The sequence below is a fragment of the Hydractinia symbiolongicarpus genome, chromosome 12 (genome assembly GCF_029227915.1).
Source record: "Hydractinia symbiolongicarpus strain clone_291-10 chromosome 12, HSymV2.1, whole genome shotgun sequence".
In the NCBI taxonomy this organism is placed as follows: Eukaryota; Metazoa; Cnidaria; class Hydrozoa; order Anthoathecata; family Hydractiniidae; genus Hydractinia; species Hydractinia symbiolongicarpus.
Genome location: NC_079886.1, coordinates 16572881 through 16592437, shown reverse-complemented (window position 1 = coordinate 16592437; position 19557 = coordinate 16572881). Strand labels below are relative to the sequence as shown.

At 34.8% G+C, this 19557-nt stretch overlaps 2 protein-coding genes and 1 long non-coding RNA gene across 4 annotated transcripts; 2 read left to right on the top strand and 1 right to left on the bottom strand.

Annotated features, from left to right (window-relative positions):
• Positions 1–793: 793 nt before the first annotated feature.
• Positions 794–4108, top strand: LOC130621662 (major facilitator superfamily domain-containing protein 6-like). The gene is made up of 2 exons (XM_057436989.1): positions 794–2780; positions 3797–4108. The coding sequence occupies exons 1-2, from the start codon at positions 1133–1135 to the stop codon at positions 4033–4035; spliced, it is 1887 nt and encodes a 628-aa protein (XP_057292972.1). The 5' UTR covers positions 794–1132; the 3' UTR covers positions 4036–4108.
• A 472-nt stretch (positions 4109–4580) lies between these two features.
• Positions 4581–19441, top strand: LOC130621659 (corticotropin-releasing factor receptor 1-like). Of its 2 annotated transcripts, XM_057436987.1 has the most exons (14): positions 4581–4692; positions 7301–7344; positions 7448–7559; positions 7639–7758; positions 7881–8020; positions 9962–10083; positions 10428–10539; positions 10921–11071; positions 11414–11495; positions 13583–13655; positions 16330–16415; positions 17355–17478; positions 17974–18062; positions 18700–19441. In XM_057436987.1, the coding sequence occupies exons 2-14, from the start codon at positions 7315–7317 to the stop codon at positions 18956–18958; spliced, it is 1500 nt and encodes a 499-aa protein (XP_057292970.1). In that variant the 5' UTR covers positions 4581–4692; positions 7301–7314; the 3' UTR covers positions 18959–19441. The 2 variants fall into 2 exon arrangements, with proteins under 2 accessions (XP_057292970.1, XP_057292969.1); XM_057436986.1 differs by lacking the exon at positions 4581–4692 and having other exon boundaries at positions 6704–7344.
• LOC130621661 (uncharacterized) lies at positions 8402–13431 on the bottom strand. Its single transcript, XR_008980902.1, has 2 exons — positions 13171–13431; positions 8402–9058 (listed from the first exon to the last, which is right to left on the bottom strand). It is a non-coding gene; the product is annotated as an uncharacterized LOC130621661 (long non-coding RNA).
• Positions 19442–19557: the final 116 nt, after the last annotated feature.

Here is a 19557-nt window from a genome sequence, read left to right as displayed (position 1 = left end):
AGTAGTGAAGGAGCTTGGGTACGAAGTTTACATCTGTGACGGAGCAATGTGAAATCCCAGGGTCGATTTTTTCTCAAAAAATGCTCCGAAAGAAAAAAACGACGGTTTTAAAGAATTTCCTACGCCTTCGGGCGCGGAAATTCAAAAAACCTAAAAAGTCCTGGGGACAAGGTTGCTTCTTAATAACGCAAAGTCTTCTCTAATTTGGTTCCAATGAGTATTTCCAAACATTTCTTGATGAAACAAAAACTTGAATATCTTCGACAACTGTTATACATCAATTTATAGTTACATTGCATCACGTATGTAAAAATTTTTACGGTCATATACTTCTTATAAAAGATGTTTCTTTAATAAAACAACATGTTTTCTGGCTATACTTTTTCTTTTTTCAGTTCAGAAGAGCATTCATGTTGACAAAACAAATCAAGTCTACAGCCTCCTCCCCACGGTTTTCTTTCAATTTCTATATTTGAAACTGGAAAAAGAGCCCTGGGGATGAGGATGATTATGTCTTAACTTTTCGAAATAAACATTTTGCTTAGTACACATTCATTTTATTTTTTAAAGTTATTTAGGGACGAGGTGGAATTAGCCCCTTATCCGGTTTCCACGGCCCTTGCCGCGTCAGCCAGAATCTAGATTTGCTTTTAAAAAAAAGTGTGTTTGGCAAAATATAAATAGTGAACTGAAAAAAAATGTTGCTTATAAAAAACCACTCAACTTATTTCTAATTAAATTTCGTTAGCATTGTTTCTTCGTAAATATTGTGTCTAAATATGGTAGCGAACAACGCAAAACGCAAGAGCAAGAAAAATCAACCGAAAAATATTAGAAAAAAAAGAGTCGGATGGTGATATTAAATAAAATCTCGATAGAATATAGAATACAAAACAAGTCAAATTCTTGGATATTTTTTTCCATAATCGTTTTCAAATTCGTGAAATGCACCAAACATTCACAGCAGTAATAAACAGAACCGGTTTCGAGCAGTATTCGCAGTGGGGAAAAATTTATTGTTTCGGTTCATTGAGCCCAAACTACAAGATTATCTTTGATGTATATTTTAAAAATTCAAAAATGAGCTCGATGTTTTAAGAATACATAAAGCAAGAAGAAAAATAGTGTAATAATGGGATCGGATAACGAGGAGGAAATAGATTTAAATTCTTTTAGAGAAGGGAGTGCTTGTAATGAAGAAATAACACAAGAATGTCATTGTTGTAAGGACGTAAACCGCCATCTTTTGCCGCCAAAACTGTTCTACTTTTTCTTCTTCGCCGCAAATGGAACCTTAATGCCTTATCTGGTCTTGTTTTTCAAACAACTAGGGCTCACTCCCAGTCAAGTTGGTATTGTAACTGGATTTAAACCATTCATGTCTTTTATATGTACTCCTGTATGGGGATATATTGCGGACAAGTACAAGAAAACAAAGTGGATATACATCATATCTCTTTTGGCTTATATTGGTGGATATTTTGCTTATTCTTTTGCGCCAGCGAAACACGTGTGTAAACTTCGAACGAATTCGACGAAACATCACCAGCCCTTTGGCTTTCATTCTCATGTACACAAAAGAAATATCGAATCTTCATACAAGTTATATCAAATACTGCACAAATTAAAATCCAAGAGGAACATATATACCCCAAAACAAAACACCGAATACCTTAGAAAACACAAGAAAAAGCACATTCGCGATGTAGGAACGATCAATTCTGACTATCAAACTTTCCCAGACGAGGGTGGAATTTCCTTCTTTCAACTCCCAGCTCATTTAGGAGCTCTTGCATCAAAAGGAAAAGGAAAAGTGTTAAAAACCAACACAGGGCTAGAGAAAGAGAACTTTACACGCAAAGATAGTCTGCCCTTTTATAACGACGAGCCGTCTTGGACAAGTGATATAAGCGAACACAGATCTCCTTGGGGAATTTGTGCAGCTGCTAGAGCTAATTCTGAATATGAAACAAATTTCAGCGCGGAAATCAAAGCCATAGTGGATATGAAGGCAATCTTTACGTATCTCTTGATCGTCACTATTGTGGCTACCATCTTTTCATGTGCGTTGATTACAGTTGTGGATACGGCAACTATTCGAAAACTGCAAGAAAACAACGAAACGCACAAATATGGTAAACAACGCTTGTGGGGATCTCTTGGATGGGGAATTACCTCTTTTGGTGTAGGCGCCATTATTAGTTTGATTCCCCTCTGTCCAGGAATGAATAACGAAGTTAATTATTACCCAGCGTTTTACGTTTTCGCTGTGTTGTTGTTATTTGCACTGGTAATTGGATTAAGGTTGCAGTTTAATCCACCAGAACAGGTAGAGAGCGATGATGTACAAATTAGCCATGCGCAGAAAATCAAGAACGGTTTGAAACTTTTAAAAGATCCTGTATATTTTTGCTTTATCGCGACATCTTTTTACATTGGTATTGTTATGTCTATTATAAAGACATTCTTGTTTTGGCATCTAAAAGACATTGGTGGAACACAGCTTTTATTCAGTATAGCAGCAGCCATCAATTGTGTTTCAGAAGTGTTCGTCTATTTCTGCTCATCCTTATTCATACAACGTATTGGTCATATTAAAGTGTTATATATTGCCTTAGTGTGCTATTCCATGCGACTATTTTATTACGGACTGCTTACTAACCCATGGTACGTACTCGCTGCTGAACCACTGTCTGGTATAACAACAGCTGCTGCATGGGCGTCTATGACGTCATACATTGGATTGCACGCCACGCCTGAGAGTGTTACTACTTTACAAGGTAAATTAATTTAACTGTCAATATTAAGTTGAAAATAAGTCATTGGAAATATCTCTTTGGCAAAGTACTATGTATTTATGCTTTAACGAGGACAACAGCAAAAACAGTAAAAGCATACATACAAAAATTGTTCTTCTAAGCAACCTTTATAGCTTTAGGCGTAACGGGAAGGGGCGAGAGTTCGGGTTATGGCCTCCCTACTTTATTTAGAAAGATTGAAGAAGACACCATTTTCTTCAATGTAATAAAAATTAGAATGCCCACAATTCTTTAACCTATTGGTCTGAAATTTGAATTTTTTTTTAACTCAGTTCAACCACATTGGTCCACCGCTTCCAAAAATATTTTCTCAGTCATGCTGCGTGGTAAATAAATTAAAAGAAGCTAGTTTCCCTTGAAAACTTGAAAATCCTTAAATTAAATATGTATCCGTTTTACGCATATCCGACAACTTTAAAAAAAAATAATAATTACTTATCACACTAGCATAGCCTGAAAATTAAATAATAATTTTTAGGGTTTAGGCCCTCAGTCCCTCTTAAATCCAGTCTTTGACGGGGCCATGGACGTGTAGCTCATACTTTAAAAAATAAAAAAATAGTAATGAAAACAGTAATAACAAATAAGGGGAATGCACACTGCACTGTGATTTTGTCCGTGAAATGGATCATCTTTGTACATTTACTGAGAGGGGAATTTTATAGTACAACAAGGAATATCAACTGAACATCGAATATTAGGGAACGTTTGTAAAAAGTTTGCTTGTTTCTTTTCTGTATATTTCTGTATCTCTCTCAATGAAATACCAATTTGATATTAGCGATATACACCTTGGGAAACAAAACTAGTTTCATGTAGAAATCATTAAAACCCAATTGAAGATTTACAGTAAGAGGAGATAGCTAAAATCTATCCTGTGAGATTTTTTAGTAAAATAACAGTTGTAGCAACGAAGAAAAAACACAAACAAAAGTTGTTCTGTTAACTTGTTTAACCTTATATTACATGTTTTTTAGGTATATTACACGGTATTCACTGGGGACTTGGTCACGGTTGTGGGGAATTACTTGGTGGGTTCATGGTGTCATGGATTGGCGGAGCAATGACATTTAATGTGTTTGGTGCATTGACACTTCTTCAATTGCTTATTTTTATGTCTGTAAATTATTGCAGCCAAAAAAGGTTAACAAAAAACATAAACGCGAAACTTTCAGAACAGAATACGCCGTTGATGAAAAATCAAGTGGAAGAATGAAGAGAAGTGTTTTATTGGCATTAATTTGTAGCTAATTGTTTTTAGAATACAGATGAAGTATAAACAATAAAAACCTGTACGTCCTTTAAACGCCAAAACAGGAGACTATACACTGTTCTGAAAATTCGCATATCCCTTGGATTAAAAAAGCATTTTAGCTGTTCTGAAAGCCTGGAAAAGGAACGAGTTGAAACTAAATAAGCCTTTGCAGATCGATATTATTTTATCATCAAATAACATAATAACAAGAATTGTAACCAGGCTGATTATTAATCTTATATCTCTATTGTTTTAAACAATAGACTATTATTTTTAATATGAAGTCAGGCTTTTATTAAAAAGGTTGCATGGTCGTTCATGCTTCATATTACTTACAGTTCATCATAGTCACTCCTCCTGGGCTACATGCGGGTTATTGTCCGTGTGGGATAATTTTCATTTTATGCAGGGTAAATTTTATGCGAGATACCTTTTATGCGGGATAATTTTAATGCGGGATAATGTGTATAAATTTAGGATAGATAAGGCAATTAGCTAAACGGAATTGTATCATTAAGTTTTAATGGCTGTGCTTTTTTTGACAAAAAAATTACTTCTGACGCTTTTTTAAACGTGGACAGCGCTTTGAATAAGATCTCGTCTAGGAAAATAATACAAGTAAGAATTTTTTATGTTTGAAAATGACGTTGATTGAATGAAACGATATTTTACTTTTGAAAGTCTCCCAATAGACTTCAAACTTTAAATGTTAGTAGCAGAAAATGCTTGTATGTACAAGATTCAATATAAGTAATACTTGTTGTAAGCTTGTATTAAAAGGCCAACATTATGATTAAAAACTTGAAGAAAAACTCTTTGCATGCAGAGCCGATCATCACCGTAACTTGTGCCAAAATATACGATAAAAATTGAATCGATGGTGACCTTTTAATAAGAATGACGATTTTCTTTTTCTGGATTATTATGAAGTATTCGCTGATTGATTGTTTGTTCGAAAAGTAAGCATCAATCTAAAAAGCTATATTAAGAAAACATTGCGTGATAAAAATAAGCCAAGAAAAACAACAACAAAACAACAACAAAACAACAACAATAACAACAATTTTCCCGCACCATATACTTCAAATGCAGGAATAGGATCTTCACTGGAATGTGATCTTATAAAAATAATTCTCGAAAAAAACAATTCTGCTGATGTTTCCAGCAACCTTGTCCGAAGATGGTCCTGGGAACGAAACTGTTTAAGCTAGAAAGGTATCTAGTTATTCGATAATTTTTATTACACTCGTTCGACTGTTGAAAGGTTTGTCCATTCTTGTATAACAATATTCTTTCATTAGATGGGAACAATATAATATGGTACCGCAGCAGCGCTATAAAACAAAGATAATAAATTTGGCAAGCATAAGATTTTTTTTACAATGCGAAATAAATGTTAGTTTTGTTCTTGTTATCTTGTTGTTTACTTCAATAAGATGTTGACGTCAGCAGTTTCCTTATCGCCCCAAACTCAATGTGACAAAGGTTTTTGCCACAGGTCTGATGAAAATGTTGTTAATGTTTTAACACCGGTTGCGCCTTTGTCATCCGCTACCCAAGCATGGTTTTTTTGTATTCTATATTTCGTAAACGGACCATATTTCTATCAGCCTTCAATTTTGGTCAGCTCTACTTCTTTAAGTATAATGTATGCTTACATTTTCAATTTGTTTTACAATTTACAAGTGAATATTGTAAACACAGATGGCTTAGCTGTACGCCTGCACCAAGAAAATCTTGTGCAACATAAATTTTGTGAAATACGCACTCAAAATCACGAAGTCTGTGGTACAGTAATAAAGCAAACATGTTTAGAAAGTGTCTTTTCTAAAGAAATCAGTGCCACGTGAGAGAAATAAGCTACAGGTCAACCAGCGCTATGTTGGGAAATTACCTATCGGTCAAACCATGCCATGTGAGGAAAATTGGATATCGGTCAACCCATGCTATGTGGGGAGAATTGGGTAGGTATTGCCGATGTATATCTATAACGTATATATTCAGAACACAGAACCCGCATTGATAATCGCTATCCTGTATAAAGATTCGAAAATAAATGACTTATCGTCTTGGAAAAGTTTGGAGAAATAGTTTTGTTGAAGAAAATCCACAGCATACAAGCAAAGTGTTTAACGGATAAAAAAAAACCTTGAATATTCCTAGCTTCTAGTTCATTCATAAACCCAAAACCCTAGATACAACATAATAACTTTTGAGTCTGTTGGCATAGTAAGCAACTGGCCAGATGTAAAAAACTAAAAACACAAAGTTTCCCGCAGGTCAAAAAATGATGTGAAAAAGTAGTACGCTGCGACCCGTTCTTACACGCGTAGAATACTCGTCACGTCGCGTGGAGTACCCACAAAAGGAATAACTCGTACTCGTATTTTCATACTCGTGTATAGTTACATGCGATCGTCACAGTACAAGTGGCCGCCATTACCAAAGAAATGTTGTACCGTTATTTTAAAATTGAGGTACAATCGGAAATTCTCTTTTAAATTATTAAATATTAAAATTGGAGCCTTTGGTTATTATCAAAATTATCGATTGTTTCCGCAGCGGCCATAACTTAGCAGAACTAACAATCTGACACCAGCCCTCAGTTAACGCCTGATCTTATTTATATAATTTTCACAGACGAACTTATAAACTTTAAAGATTATTTTTACGTCGTGTTTTACAAATTAATATCATTAAGGGTCTCGTTGACGACGATGTTAGGAAATTTCAAAATATTTCTGGTACGCCACAAATTATATTATCGTCATTAATAAATGTCCATTCTGTTTTTGTCTATTTGAAAATAGTCAACTCTCACTTTAATTAGAGGAAATTTTGACCCTTGTCACACTAAATAAGAGGGAAACTGAAAACTTACCGCAGTAATAATTAGAGGAAAAATGGAAAAATAATTGTTTATCTGAGCTAATTAGAGGACGCACTAAATTAGAGAAGAATTTCGTTCTTTAACTACCAGAAAATGCTACGGCGAAATTTATGTTTCAAACGAACATGTGAATAATCTTTGTAAGGACAATGGTACCACATGTTAATAACAATTACCAATCTTGAATGTCATTTTAAGAAGGCAGTTTTTAACTTTAAATATTATATATACTGGGCTACCGTAACAAGGTGACAATTCTCATGCCTGGTATTGTTGGCCCTGCAACAAGTGGTATAGTATCGGTTATAATTTACAAGTTTTATAAATTTCTTACAGATTTTCGAAGCATAATGATATGGCGAATCTACGCAACAAGTTTGGTACGTATGTATACACCAACTGTTTGAACTAACGGTATCACCCACTGTTATGAAATTGCAGTTTTATATTTTATAATAATAACAGCACCTGTTTCTTTTATAGTTTTATCTCCTGCAGATCACTTTTGTAGTAAAGGCTGACACTAAAAGCATCCTGGAAGTGTTTAATATCAAACATACGGAATGCTTGACTGATACAAAAAAGATAGCTTCACGTAATAGACAATTGTTATATTCCTCTTTTCCCTTTTTTTTCCCGATTTTCCTCACATTTCTTGCTATTTGTATTTCTAGATTTGCGAATCAGAGAGAAATGTGTGGTTAAGTTTACTCAGTTTTTGAACTGCTTCCCTCAAACAGCGAGACAAACAACAGTTTACGAGCCATGCAGTCCTTTGTTCTTTTATGAAAGCGGTAGGTTCTTTTTGTTGTTGTTGTTGGTTATATTTTGTTTTTGTTATGCAAATGCCTTAATTTTTTTTGAATGTTAAATTTAGATAAAAATATGTTTTTAAATTATTTTTCGCTTCCTGTAGGCATGGTTCCCGCTCGTTGCAATGAAAATGGCACGTGGGAGACGATCAAAACATTGGAACACTGCAAAGTACTCCCCCCTCACCTTCTAGCTGAAAAAAGAGACGAATTTCTGCTGAAGCATAACATATCAACTGAAAAGGTATTGACAACTACATAATACATATAGAATCACATATTTGTTTTCTATCTCATTAAACATTGCTTCAAAATACCTAAATGTTTTTTTTCTTTTTTTCTTTTTTGACTCTTCTCAGCGTCACTGCAAGTGAAGAGAGAAAACCCTGGAAAGCAGGTACCTCGTCGAAAGCCGCCATTTTAAGTTAATTGTTGAGCATGTTGCTACAAAATTAATGAAACAAAACACGGAGAAAAAGAATAGCAAATTATTAGCAATAAGTTAAATCTTGTAAATGGTCATAAAATGTCTACTTGTGCTATACCTTTTTGAAATAAGAAAAAATAAAGACGCGTCAGTAAGCGTTTTTTTTTCAGCCTTCCAAACAGGTAAAAAACAACGAGCTACGTGGACTCATTAACAAAGTCGATACTCTTCCAAAACGAGTTTTGATACAAGATAAACACTTTTTACCAGATGTTTAGATCAACGCTAATATAAAGCCTATGGCACTTTTTAAACCTGGTCTTTAAGTTTGAGCATAGATCCTGCGCAAATTCTGGTATAGGTGTGCGCTTTTCTTTTACGACGCGCTATGCCTAGGGCTTATCTAATACACGCTTTTTTTATAAGAAAATGAAAATTCAAACCAGGCTGGCAATTATTCTTATTTGTGTTTTAAACAATAGACCTAATCTCAACCTGATATTCTTATAAAAAAGCGGTTATATTGGTACGATCCAAGAATTTGTGGGCTTTTATGCGTAAAGTTCAACCTCGATCAGAGAGAATGCAGCGTTGTTTTGGTATCGAGGACAAAATGCGTACTTGTTGTTGTTTCTTCTTTCCTTTCTTTTTTATATCACTTCATGTTTATTTGTTTTTCGTGTTGCAACCGCGTTTCGTCCTCATATCAAAGTTCGCCATGCCCACTGGGACAAAGTTGCGTGAATTTTATGTCCAAGTGTAGGCCACGCTCAGTCCATTACGACTTTGATTTGGTATTTCTGCTTTGTGTGTTTACTCACGTGGTCGTGATGATCAACGCTGCTGATGATCTAGCTAAAGAAGGAAGTTTTTTACTGACCTTCTGAATCAAAAACGCTTGCCGAGTCAACTGTAAACAACAAAAACTCTGTCTATGTGGACATTCCTGTACGTTTTTTACACTTTTGTAGACTTTTTTCTTAAAACTGAAAGCCTGCAACAAGCTCACATGTTATAAATATTAAAACACAATATTAAAGGACCACAACCGTTGTTATAAATAAAAACTACTTTGTATATACAAAATCCTGGGCCGCAGCTAATTTAACAATTTTATCGTTCGAGAGTGGCCCGCATAAGCTCATCCGCGAAGAAATTTATTTACATTGGGTAGATAAGATGGCAACCAGAACGGAGCATCGTTCCTAGCTAAAATAATGGTTCTTAATTGGTACAATACTTTGAGTTCATTTTCGATTATCCCTTTTTAAGTGGAATGTAAGATTCAATATTACCAATGTCGAAAAAATTTCGATAAAGTCGGACGAGGGGACTTGATTCTTATCGGTAGGCTTCAGATTAAATAGTAAAGGTTTGGAGAACTTTTTTCAATCCCTCTTCCCGGGGTCACCTTTTTATAGGAATTTAAAGCCATTACTAACGTTGTTACAATGGACCAGTGTGTATAATTAAATAAATTTGAGTAAAGTTTTACTTAAAGCTAAAAAACTCATCGTAAAAACTTGAAAAGGCTTGAAATTTTATCTTGGAGGATCCAAGCTAATATTAGGTTAATCGAAAATGTACATTTTTTTTTCCTACCCCGTGTTTTTATCTGCTGATAAAAAATTTATTTTTAAGAAAAAATTATTCTACATGATTTAAGCGATTAAAGTTAAAAACATTCCACGCTCTATAATTCTCCACTTGTCGCATTAGTCGTTCGAGATAACGCAGAACTTTTCTTGTTATTTTTAGAAGCTGAGAGGACAGAAAATAAGAACAGCACATAAACTGCGCGCAGAAAGAATAAAGGAGGTCTTGCAATGTATCGATCTTTCCTTATGCATTGCAAGTCTAATTCTGTTATTCTGTTTCATGTAAATTTTCTTTGTCATTTATTTTGTAAAAACTATGCTGTTTTGAGCTATTTATGAAGAGTGTTAAGTTCTTATTTTTGCTCTTGTTACTTCTTCTGATGAGGTTCCTTTAAAGTCGGTGTTGAGTAGACTTAGCTTTTGTTTGACACACGAGCCTTTCTTCTTTAGCGTCTTAATGCCGTAAAGTCGTACCAGCGTCAGTTTTTTTTATTTTTATGACGGTAAAATGAAAAAGGGTGTCATTAGGATACCCCAGTGTGTTTAACTAATTAAAAGGCCGCTTCATATCTAACTTAACAGATAATGGGTTTCTTAGAGCTAATGCAGTACAACTTTTTTTCCAGACCTCTAGACAACGCCAGGGTGATGCTGCACCGCAATTTAATTTCATCTTTCCTTCTGTCAGACATTCTCAAAATTTTACTGTGGACAAAATACAATAAAATCGGTTATACGGTAGGTTTTTGATTTCTCATGCTTGTTAGTTTATTTTATCAATTCCGCACTATTTCAGAAACAAAGTGAGGGCCATCTAGTGCTTAGGATTTTTTCCACCTACTTTTAGGGAAAAAGACGCATTGGGTTAAGTAGCGAGAAGTTACTACCCTATCGATGTTCTTTAGATAAAACATTGAACTGAACTTTTAAATAAAGTTTCATAGGACTGGCGCAATAATTTTGGTGTGCAAGGAGGTGTGGCATACAGAAAGTGACTTCTGTATGTCACCTATCCTCGAACTCAGACTTTTTCCATAGATTATTTTGGGTAAAATAGAATAAAATCCCTGAAGTCATATAACAACATCTTTACTTAATATATATTGTATTTCCATTTAGGCGGAATGCAACACAATATTTGTTGCGCAAAATTTTTTCTTTTTGGCTCAAGTCTGTTGGATGTTCAATGAAGGCTTCTTCCAGTTTCGACAGTTCTTCTTTGTGTTTGTACAAAAACCATACATTTGGCGTTATTTTTTGTTTGGATGGGGTAAGTAAGATTTTAATGCTAGATGTTTATATTCGTTCTCTAATACTATTCAAGTTGCTTGCTTAGATTTATCTTGACTATTTTTAATATCCCTGCTTCTGAAAACTTTAAAGTACGCCCTCCAGTAGTAATTAGGCCACGCCCTTGCAATTATATCATTAAACAAAGCATGATGATTTTTATCATACAAATGCAACAAGTGTGCTGACTAGCGAAACATCAACGAAAAATGTTAAAGCCAAAATGCATTTTTTTGCTGAAACCTGACCCTTTTGATTTTCTGAAGCAGAACATAAAATGATGTAAAGTTAGAAATAACTCGGAAGATCTTCATTCTTTTAGCATTTCCTGCCATAGTCACGTTTGGTATTTACCTTCCCCTAATGTTGAAATTTCCTGTCACATCGAAAAACGAAGACATAAAGTAAGTTTTTAAATTAATACCTTGCTGAACACCGTTCTCACGCTTTTTTAATATTTAAAAAGAAAACTTATTGTGAAAACCATGAAAAGCGTCATGGAAACGAACTTAATATTTATGCGTATATATATCCATATATATACAAAATATATAACATTCTGAAGAACACTAGACGTTAACCCATTAAATAAAACCGTCATAAAATTATTTACCCTGCGAAGAATCAGGAACGAAGCTGCACGAAACCATTTTGAACACATAAAAGAGGACTAATATAATAGAGAACTAGCCGGGAAACCCGGCGTCGAAACGCCGGGTTAAGCCACAAGTAAAGGTGTGATCCGGCATTGAACACTCTGTGGAGCGCTTAATAAGAGCCGTAAACTGTCCCACACGATCAGGTGGACCGCTCTAGTACAGGTATACAGTATGTCGTTAATCATTTGAAGCGCATACACCATTATAGTGTGCGACTGTAACATATTTTTCAAAAAATAACTTTCCCGCAACGATAACTGATATAAAAACAGAGTTTACAAAGTGTTGTTACTCCATCATAGCAAAAACAATCGTCAATTTTATTTCATTTTGCGGAATAACTTTTTGCACAAGTTAAAAAATTAATCGTGACACTGAGCTGAACGCTTAGTACAGTTAAACCGTGTTGTACAGGCGTAAATCAAGTTAAGCGCATACACCATTATAGTGTGCGACTGTAACATATTTTTTTTAAATTACTTTCCCGCAACAATAGCTGATATGAAAACAGAGTTTACAAACCGTTGTTACCTTGTCATAGCAAAAACAATCGGTCAATATTATTTTATTTTGTGGAATAAGTCTTTTTAAAAGTTAAAAAATTAATCGTGACACTGGGCTGAGCGCTTAGTACAGTTAAACCGTGTTGTACAGCGTATAGGAATAATACCCTTTTGAAAAAAACTTTTTCGCAGACACAGGGATGAGCGGTTAGTCCAGGCGTGATTCCCAAGAAAGTTTATAAATTAATTGTCACAGTGGTGGGCTGACCTTAGTATATACAGGTAAGCAGTGTTGCACATGCCCATAGGCGTAACAGCCTTTTACAAAAAACAGTCTGTTTTTAACACTGGGCTAACCGCTTAGTACAGTTAAACACAGTTGAACAGGCGCATAAGGCGTATTACCCTTTTCCAAAAATGTTCATTGCAACTCCGGTTTAAATAAAAACACAGGGAACAGCCTGTCGTTACTCGTCCAGCCAAAACAATCGCTCAGCCATTTCATTTGCAGAAAAAGTTTGCAGAAAAATAATAAAATATGTAGCTATACCTAGCTAGCTAACTGCATTTAGCATAAAAATTATATATTGCTTAAGAATATTGTTGTAGCCAAACTGCATTTTTATACTTTCACTTTTTAAGGAGCTAGCTAAATAGCCACAGCCTCAACATAAAAATAAATGTTAGCTAGGATAAAAAGCTCTTATACCAAACAGAATAGCAATAAGTGAGGCTCTAGCTAGCTAGTAGCTATAGCTAGCTAATCTTCGTTTCTAGCCAAACATCCTAAAACTGGTGCGTTTAAGATCTGTACGTGGCTAAAAAACGTGACAATATATTTATCCTAACATTGAAAACAAACAGAAAACAAATATTAAGGCTTTTAGAAGGTAAAAAAGTCAAACAGGCCTACAAACCTCACACACTGACCACAAACACGACCATTATCAAAATGGCCTTCGTTCCGCGAAGATCTTGGGTTCTTTCTGGTCGCGAAAATCTTGGTTTTTTTTTTAAGAATCAGGCGTTGTGAATGGTATTCCACGCGCGAGCGGTCAAAACGAAGTCGGTAAAAATATATTGCATTTGATATTCGTGCGCATTTTAAAAATTTCGTGTTTCCGTTACAAGACGCCGCTTTCGCGGACACACAGACAGACGGAATACGGCTATTATTAAAGAGATAGTCGTTAACCGGTGAAAATATCCACGGGACTGCCTGTCAAGAAATTACCTACTATGGAAGGGGAGTCTGGGCCTGCATTAAGGCTGCGTGCGGCTATTATACATTCACAAAATGAGGATTTATTGAATAGATTTCTTCCACAGGATGTGTTGGAGATTATTCAAACAGTACGAGATCAATCAAGTTATCTACGTTCCTGTCGTCATACTAATGAGTGTGAGTTTTTATTTTTTCGTCTTCATGCCATTTTGAACTAATTTTTCGGTTACATCTGCAGGTAAAAATATACTTTTACCTCCCTTTGTCTCTTTTATCCTGACTAATTTAAAACGTAATAGCAAGAATTTGTTCTGTTATTATTTTGTTATCAATTGAAAATATAATTAGACAGCTACAACTGATAGAATTGAATTGACACAAAGTATGCATAAATGCTGTATAAAAAAGTTACTTAAAAATTTGACTCTGTATTCACTACGTTCATCCAGTTAATCTGAGGAGTCGCAGATGTTAGACTTTCAATTTTAAAGATCTCGTTTGCAAGTTTGTTATGGTAAATATGGTAAAAGACAACACTGAAGTACCAGTAAATAAAATAGGTCGTTATTAGAAAAGTCGGAAACCAAAATACTGTTTCCATTTGGCAAAAAATGGTGGGTGAAAGCGATAAGCGTAGTTAATGAAAAGATGGAAAATGGTCAGCTTTCTTCAAATGTGTGCTATATAGAGGTTTATAGAACGATTTTGTTGTGAAATCGATATATTCAACATGGGTCTATATAAGCCTGCTAGGAGACCCAGCATAATTTTTTTTACCACTAGAAAATTGGAATAGTTAAAAGTGAATAGCAACGTTGTAACAGCGCTACAACAACGTCGGCCAGCGACGTCGCACTAACGTTGCATCCGAGTTGAAAATGGGAACCGCGACAACGTTGTTTTGCGACGTTGTTACAACGTTACTTTCGCACCCTGTTTACAACATCGCGAAGACGTTCGAACAACGTCGTAATACCCTCAAAGTAACCATTTACAACAACGCGAGACCCAAACATGAAGTTGCAACAACGTCAAAAAGCCTTGTACGTATTCCATACAGTGTTTATAGGTATTCTAAACGAATGAATGACGAGAAGCTTTGAAAAATATTAATCTTCGTAAAACTTTATATAAATATACACATAAATATTACATACATATATACAGTAAATTGTTATATCATTATAGTTACTATATTGAAACTTATTGTGAAATCAATGTAAGGACTTTATAACCCACTAACTTACGTGTTACGAGGGCTGTTTTATCTTTATCCTATTCTCACAAGATGTCAAAAATAAATAAATAAGGAACGTATATAAGTAAAAAATCTTTAGACACTTTTGAAAAAGGATGCATCAAAAAAAGAGGCAAACACGAATCGATGTGCACTATTTGTACAGCCTTGACAATTTGAATAGTCAAGGCTGTACACATGGTTTCAACAACTTGTGACTATTTATAAATATATTGTTGCACATTCATTTATGGATTTAAGGTTAATAACATACCCCGTCCATCCATGCTAGCATGAAAAGCAAGAATGATGATAATGACGTGTCACAGTGCTTATCTGCTTATGTGATTTTTGAAAAAGAATGTTGGACCTTAATGCATCCCTCATTAAAAAACTTTTTAATTTACGCAAAATGTTAAAAAAAAAACAATAAAAAAATCTACCAAAAATTTTATGAATGATAAAATCAAATCAGATTGGTGGGTTCATGACATCTTCTTATGCAGTTCTTCTATTGCCACAATCCCGGTCTGGGCTTACTTCAGTATCGCTGTTAATTTTTCTCTATTTCTGCGGTCGTAACACCATTCCTGCTGGACATTACACTCGCGTGATAAAACATACACTGAGAAGGAGAAAATTTTACCGACATATTATTATCTGTTTAGCTAGCTTTTCGAAGCTTATCTTCTACACTTAACACATCCATCGGTACAGATGAGTGTCAGTCATGTTTTGATTTTGCATTGAGAACAAATGAACTTGCATGTACACAGGCGAAAAATATAAACAGACCGCGACAATCGAAAATATTAGGTAAAATACAACAACTGACACTAAAATTGTAAAGTCTGCTCTTAAAAAGATGAGATGAGAAACCAGAGGCAATGAAGGGGCTATTCTAAATTCTAACTAACCTTTTTCATTAAAATATCCTAGTGCTCTCTTGTAAAAGTAAACCAGGAAAAATAATATTTTCCTAAATAATGTTATAACAGTATTTTAAAGATTAAGGCCCCCTGAAACAAGAAAATTGAAGTGAGGCTGAGCAAGACATGTTTATTTTATAATATATACACAAGTTATTATCCTATAACAATCTTGAACCAAAGAGTTAGCTTGTCAGAAAATACAAAACAATAGTATCCATACTTTCTTTCCAAAAAAGAAACGTAGATTTCCCATTTCTTGCGTTCATAATACTGACCGCACCTTTTGATTGGTTACTTGTATTGTTCTTTATTTACGTAATCATTTTGGGGAAATTGAGCGCGAATAGCGTTACTCACCCGAACAAGTGTAATTGATTCTCGTACTATATTCAGGGCAAGTTGCAGCCACGCTAGCTTTGTGCTGATTGGGAAATTAGGGTTTGCTCTTAGAAGTTATATTCTTTATGGGTGGATTTGCGTGAGAGAAAAACTCTGAAACATTGGTTTGCGTCTACCAAGCTTTTTATGCGAGAAACTGAATTTTGATACCCACAGAGAGCATAGTTAACAAAGTAACTATAAAGCCAGCTATTGTAACATCTATGAATTAAATAAGTAGATTTTATAAAGAACAACTCTACAGCAAATATTTTGAGTATTAATTTTGCAATAATTTGTGCAGGCCAACATGATTATGATGACATACTTGATGTGGATGATTTGGTCAAAACTGAAGGACAGTAACAACAACGAATTGCACAAAGCAAGGTAGTTATTTCTTCACTAAATTTATCCTACATTTCCGCGTCCGGTCGTTTCCGATGATCACTCCGATTAATAAAAGTAGTCGCGTCACTGGTCATTTGACATACGTAAGAAAATTGGCTAACAATTTTTGTTAGTCAGTTCAGAGTGTTTTACCGACTAAATTTTACCAACTAAAAACATTTTTTCGAGGTAGGGAATAAACGGGTAACAAACAAATCTTACATAAGAACGAAATTTTGCCAAAATGCAAGACAAAAATAAGAAATTGTCGTATCGTCTTAGTTTGAGACAGTACAAAGCAAGGACAGCGCTATATGCAACAACGTTGTCATTAACTTTTCATTAAAGCCGTCATGTGAAAAACGCGCCAAAAATTGATTACGAAAGCAACAACGTAAAATAAAATTAAAACAAATACTGTTATTGTTAAAAATTGCAAAAAAAAAAAATTGTAAAACTGACGAACAAACTAATAACAAGTCGTTAAAAACACAAAATTTAAAAAAAACTCATTCGCTTTTTATGGGTGTTTTGATCAATCATAATTCCCTATTACATTTTTACTTCGTAATGATATATTACGTTGTACCCATAACTTTAAAAGGGTTCTTTTCGAGTCGAAGGGATAAAGACAGTTTTTTTTGACGGGTTTTAATCTGATCTGCACATGTGCGGTAAAATATTATTAATATTTTCTCCTTCGTTAATAGCCCTTGTTTCGTAAGGTCGCTATTTTACTCCTAAACGCGCTACAAAAAGGTAGAGCTAAATCGATAGCAAACCTCAATCACAAACAAGTCGTTAAAAAGGTTAGCAAAACTGTTTGCGTACTTGTTACCGATTCTGTTTGGCCGGTAGGATAAATTTTAAGAAGTGAGAGTGCATTCTGTGTTGTTTACGGAATAAGAAAAATAAACAAACAAATATTTTTCATTTTAGAAAAGCAGCTCGCGGATTTTTTATCTTGATCGTACTTCTTGGAGGTGGTTATGCATTTACCTTGTATGGTCCGGACGATTGCTATGAATTTAAATATTTCGAAGCTGTCGTTGCAGAAACTCAGGTAAAAATATCAACAAATCTCCTGCAGTAAAACTGTCCAAAGTCTACACACTAGGTTAAAGGTTCATTTCGACTGCATTTGACACTATAGCACAAAAAATTTTAGTAGCGCATGCGCATGTGGACAAAATTGGAGATTTTGTCTAAGTGCGGTCACGCTAAAAAATATTCTCGTGAGCTTTTTGTGCTGTAGCGGAAAATGCAATCAAATGGAAACGAGCTAAGCATTTAAAATGCTTGACACTACAGAGAATAGGTCGGTTTTTATTAACATAAAAACTTTGAGCAACTGTTGTACAGCAGTCGTCGTTAAGACTTTATTCGAAACTCATGTTATACAACAAAGAGACAATAAAGAGGTTGAATAACATGTTCTGTATCACAATTACGAACTTTAATGGAAATCGACTTTAAACAACAAAGAGACTTGTTCAATTTCATTTTAATTCGTGGTAATCGTAAAAAAGGTTGCATGTGAAACAAACAATTTTTATAGGGAATATTTGTATGTTTGGCACATGTGATATTCAGTCGAGAAGTAAACGAAGCTATCCGAGGAAAGTATCGATTGTTCAAACTGGAAATGTAAGTTTTTTCCGACTATCATGCGTGTCATCAGACCGTTACAAACGGTAAGCACTTAGTTAATGAAGTAGTTAAACGCATGCTTAAGTTATAAATCGGCGAGAAAAAAAACAAAAGTGATCACATAGTGAAAATTGTTGGAATGGCATCACGCTTTGATTCTGGCATGAATCTCGCGAAAGAATAAACATTCGCATATCTATCCTCCTCTGCTTCAACACTACTTCTCCATTCTACGTTTACACACCAAAAATTTTCAACGTGGCCAAAAGCATCAATTTGTGAATTCTTTGCACCGAATAACGCTGCGGAAGTGCTTCCTTTTTAGATGCGTAGGTCTGGTAATCATTGTTTGTTTAATCGCAATTTCTAAAACGTCTAAACACGTCAGAATAACCCGTAGAAGCCCCGAAATTTGTGAAAAATGGCCATGCTGATGATAGCGACAATCAGCACCTTTTTTTGGTTTGGATCTAATCAAATAACCTAACTCTTAAAGTCCACTATTGACAAGTTGAGGGGACGAATTTTGCCATGTAGTCTTAGATATGCTTTGGGAGATTGTAGATGAAGAATGCATGTCCATAACCTTCAATTCTTTATAAATATGTGCTTATTTACAATACCATTTATACAGATGGGCATCAACAGATTCCAATTTGAGACGACCTAGCATAGCAGAAAGATTATCAAACGGCAGCCGAACAAACCACTCGTCGTCCAATTTAATGATTCCTAGCTACGCAAACACTGCTAAAGGCTCTGGCATTTCAGAAGACGACGTGTTCGCGTTTAATCAATCTAATGCACTTCATCAGAAACATGGCGACGAGTTATTTATAGCTGTTGATAAAGCCTTTCAGGAGATGAAACGAAGGAAACCCGAGGCAAACTGAATAACATTTGAGATATTGGTATGCGATTTATAACTGTATAAACACTGTTTTGCAGGAATTTAATATTTGAAGAGTTGTTGGGGATAATATACATACGCTTTCCAATCCTTTCTAATTGAATTCTCAATTGAATAAATATCATCGAAGTTTGGGAGTAATCATTGTATGATTTTTTGTGTGATATAAAAATCATTAGTAAGGATGAAAATTGAAAAAGGAATACCGAAAATGCCCTGATAAACGCCCAGTCTCTATTAAAGCCCTCCTAAATTTCTAAAATATTTAATAAAACCCGGCCTCTATTTACCACCCTTCACCAATAAATTCCCCCTTAAAAACCTCATTAGAGTATTTACGGTAACCTTATAAAAAATGTTTTAGAAACGATAGTAGTTGAAAAACTCACATATATATATGCGTGCATTATTATTCGTAGCTACTAACCATAGCCCATCGTCCGTCGTACATATTTTTCCGCATCACTATTTCTTTCCCGCCTGTTAGCATAAAGTAAAAAAAATTAGTTAGACAAGGGTTATTATTATGAACTGGTCGGTAGCCCGTGGAAAATCCACGGTCTCGCCCGTTCTTTTTATACC

Excerpts from the sequence above, each read along its gene's own strand:
- LOC130621659 (XM_057436986.1), top strand. The coding sequence starts at position 7,225 with ATGCCTGGTATTGTTGGCCCTGCAACAAGTGGTATAGTATCGGTTATA. Across the intron at positions 10,540-10,920 it reads ACAATAAAATCGGTTATACG|GCGGAATGCAACACAATATT; the intron begins GTAGGTTTTTGA and ends ATTTCCATTTAG. Across the intron at positions 11,072-11,413 it reads TTATTTTTTGTTTGGATGGG|CATTTCCTGCCATAGTCACG; the intron begins GTAAGTAAGATT and ends TCATTCTTTTAG.
- LOC130621662 (XM_057436989.1), top strand. The coding sequence starts at position 1,133 with ATGGGATCGGATAACGAGGAGGAAATAGATTTAAATTCTTTTAGAGAA. Across the intron at positions 2,781-3,796 it reads GAGTGTTACTACTTTACAAG|GTATATTACACGGTATTCAC; the intron begins GTAAATTAATTT and ends CATGTTTTTTAG.